Source organism: Otolemur garnettii, unplaced genomic scaffold (genome assembly GCF_000181295.1).
Source record: "Otolemur garnettii isolate 467f Iridium unplaced genomic scaffold, OtoGar3 scaffold00027, whole genome shotgun sequence".
NCBI lineage: Eukaryota > Metazoa > Chordata > Mammalia > Primates > Galagidae > Otolemur > Otolemur garnettii.
The window spans coordinates 15558601-15561785 of record NW_003852422.1 but is presented as its reverse complement, the minus strand read 5'-3'; the positions used below and the strand labels follow the sequence as shown (position 1 = coordinate 15561785).

General features: G+C 52.8%; 1 protein-coding gene across 1 annotated transcript in view; it reads right to left on the bottom strand.

The window, feature by feature from the left end:
- The window catches only part of CCBE1 (collagen and calcium binding EGF domains 1), a 212080-nt gene extending 209254 nt beyond the window's left edge, over positions 1-2826 (bottom strand). The window contains exons 1-2 of the mRNA XM_012804284.2: positions 2390-2826; positions 1802-1882 (exon numbers count right to left, since the gene is read on the bottom strand). Coding sequence (XP_012659738.1) covers positions 1802-1882; positions 2390-2523 — 215 coding nt within the window. The 5' untranslated portion in view covers positions 2524-2826. The remainder of the gene's footprint in view (positions 1-1801; positions 1883-2389) is intronic.
- Between the last annotated feature and the right edge of the window lie 359 nt (positions 2827-3185).

Here is a 3185-nt window from a genome sequence, read left to right as displayed (position 1 = left end):
CGCTGCCCTGAAATAAAATTCTTTATGGTCTTTTCCTTATACTCATAGCTGTTTCTTTGGGTAGCTGTTAGTGGAAACAAAGGCCAAGACATTGCTAACATCCTTTGTTGATTATAATAGAAACACCTCACTGCTTCAAAAAGTCTGGAAAAGATGATAGGAACAACCATAACAGAATAGTCAGACTGACGATTTCTGAGCATCTGACATGCATTCTTTCACTGTCACTGATTTATGTGAAGTCTGACCTTCAAGGACTGGACAAATGAGCAAACCATCTCAGGGACACTTTCCATGTTAAATTAGAAGCCTTCCACTGCAGTGATAGAAAAACAATGTGTCCTAAGAAATATTGTGGTGGTGTAGATGAAACACAGGGTTGGAAATGGGCGGGCAATCCCGCTGCCAGCACCAGCAGGTCATTATACCAGCAGGGTGACCTTACTTCTTCAGTGAACCTCCTGAAGTCTTCACCTGCCACTTGAATATAATTCCTTTCTCCTCTAACTGGCACATTTTGTTCAGTTCATCCCCTGGGAGAAAGCCGCCCTTTCCAAGGCCAAGGAATGACTGTTGATTCACTTAAGTGAGGGTTGTCGTTCCCTCGCCCACAACAGATTTAGAAGTATGAGAACACAACGTAACTCATGTTGTTTTTGACAGTCTTATGTGAAATAAAGCTTCTTGCAGCCAAAAGCATTATGGCCAGTTCACTGGCTATGACATTACGAATAGTAAAACTTCCTTTTTTCAAGTTCATTTCTGGAGATTGCTAGGCTATCCTGTACTGCCCACTATTTATCCTGGAGCCCCAAATAGAGCATAAGGGTCTCAGAGACAGAATCTGCCACAAGCATGTGACCAGAGTGTCTTGATCAGTACCTTTAAGAAAGCAGACATGTGAGGGTGTGTACCTCCTCCAACCAACTGGAACAGAAGCCAAAAATTCATAGTGAAAAAACTAAATCAATCCCCACCTAAAGGCTGCGAGCAGGGAAAAGCGGTTCTCTCCGGTTGGGGATAAACCACCTGCTCTTATCTCCGGTTAGGGAGAAGAACCGCCCGGGGAGCATTTTTTGGTACTACAGGTTTCCCAGCCCTGTCCACACTTAACTTTAAGACGTTAGAGGCGCTAAGTGATTCTATATTATAAGCACCTGAGAGATGTGGCGGGAGACAGAATAAAATAGGCTGAATTTGGAACAACTGGGAATTGAGACTGGGAGAAATGAATTAGGGAATAGCTGCTATGTTAAAACACGTTAGTGACTAAAACACTCAGGTGGATCTGGGGCCCACATTTGCAGACTGTTCCTCTTCTTTCCTGTGTCCCAAGAATATTCATATTTTCACTTAACACAACCACCCGCAATCCCCTCCCCCTTTTTATCCAGAGGCCTTGACAGTCATCCACTTTGTCCTAACGGAAGGTCAAAAGTGCCAACTCATTCCCTTAGTGTTGACTTTGTATTTTCCAAACAAAACGCACATGTAAAAGCAGCCATTTGTCTCTGTCATGTCCCACTGTTTACAGTCAAAATTCAACCCACTCCTTCACAAAGCTGCAGCCTCCTCCCTCCAGCTTCCACCATGCAAGTACCTCAGGTAGAGTCTCAGGATCTCAGGGCACACACTGTAGGTGGAAACTCAGCCTAGAGCCAATCAACGCAAAGGTCCGCGCCGAGGAACGCACAGCCAGCACGTCCCAGCGTAAACGCGACCCCGGGTCCCCGAGCGCGCCGCCTTCCCACGCAGCCGGGGTGCGCACGGACCGCCACTCTGCAGGGTTCCGCAGGCTTACCTGTAGCATGTGGTGAGCTCGCCTGAAGCCTTCAGACAAGGGTACTTGGTCGTCGCGATTTTATTTTCTGAACAGATTTCTCTACAAAAAGGTAGCAGAGGAAATGTGTGACTGTTGGCGGTGGGGCGGAGGCGGCGCGCGCGCTGGGGAACCTCTAGCGCTCGCGGAGCGCGGGGCAGGCGGTGGTCCCTGAGCCGTCCTCTGACTGGACTCCAGAAACCGGGACACGCCAGGCGAGGGTCACAAAGGAGCGAGCCGAGCCCCAGGAGGAAAAGGAGAAAGCTAAGAAAGCGGGGCCCTCCAGCCATGCCGGCCGGTGTGGCACGGGAGGGGGCAGGAACGCGGGGCGCAGGACAGTCTTCCAGAACCCCGACCCAGAGATAGCAGAAGCCCAGGCTGAGGGCGCAGAGGGTGGTATCAAGAGCAGAGTTAGGTGTCACCCTGGACAGCTGAACGCCTTGCCCCTGGCCCGAGGAGCGAGTGCGTGCAGAACGCCTTGGGAGAGGACGGTGAGGGGACCGCCCGCACCCGCGACCTGGGCGCGCACCAAGCAGGAGCTCGCCCTCCGCTGGGGCTGGCAGCGCTTACCTGTCGGTGTCCTCGGGCTCCTCTCGGTAGGTCCACGAGTGTCCCAGCGCCAGGAGCAGCAGCAGCGGACCCAGGCTCCTGCCCAGTTGCCCCCTAGCTGCTCCTCCCCGGCTCGGAGGAGGCGGCGGCACCATCAGGGAAGGTCCCTGCTTCCTCCCGGCTCCTTCCCGGTACACGAGCTCTGTCCCAGCCCGGCGTCCTGCTCTTCCGTGGTCGCCGCTGTCCCTCTTCCCGGCAGGGGGCGCCGGAGAGCAGGGGCGTTTGCACCACCTGCACAAGGCACCGGGGCTGGGATATCCCGGAGCTGTGGGGGGTCAGGCTAGGCGTTGGGGTGCCGTATGCTAACTCAGAGCCTGGTAAATCGGGTGCTTGCGGTGTCAGATTGTCTCGTCGGAACGTTCACGTCCGATTATCAGACTTGCTGGACTAGGCTTGGAGCTGCGCCCTTTCCTCTCCCTCCTTCCTTCTCTGGGGGAAGAAGCGCAGGGTGGAGAAGGCAGGCGGCTGTTTGCATTTTGTACCAGGGTCGCACGACCAGGAGGAGGAGGAGCCGATTCTCACCCGGGAAAAGGGGAGGAGGAGAAAGGTTAATAAGCTTCCTTCCTGTTGACAGTTGGTTGCTTAAGCCCAGGGTCAGGCCAACGTTTCCCTCCCTGCCTTAAGGACCTAGGCTTGTTTCTATCTTTTCTCCTAGCAGGAGGAAGAGGGAGTTGAAAGGCTATAATGAGTCTGCAAATTGCCTTATTTCAAACCTGAAATAGCCTTGTTTATAAAGTTCAGTCAATCTTCATTAAAA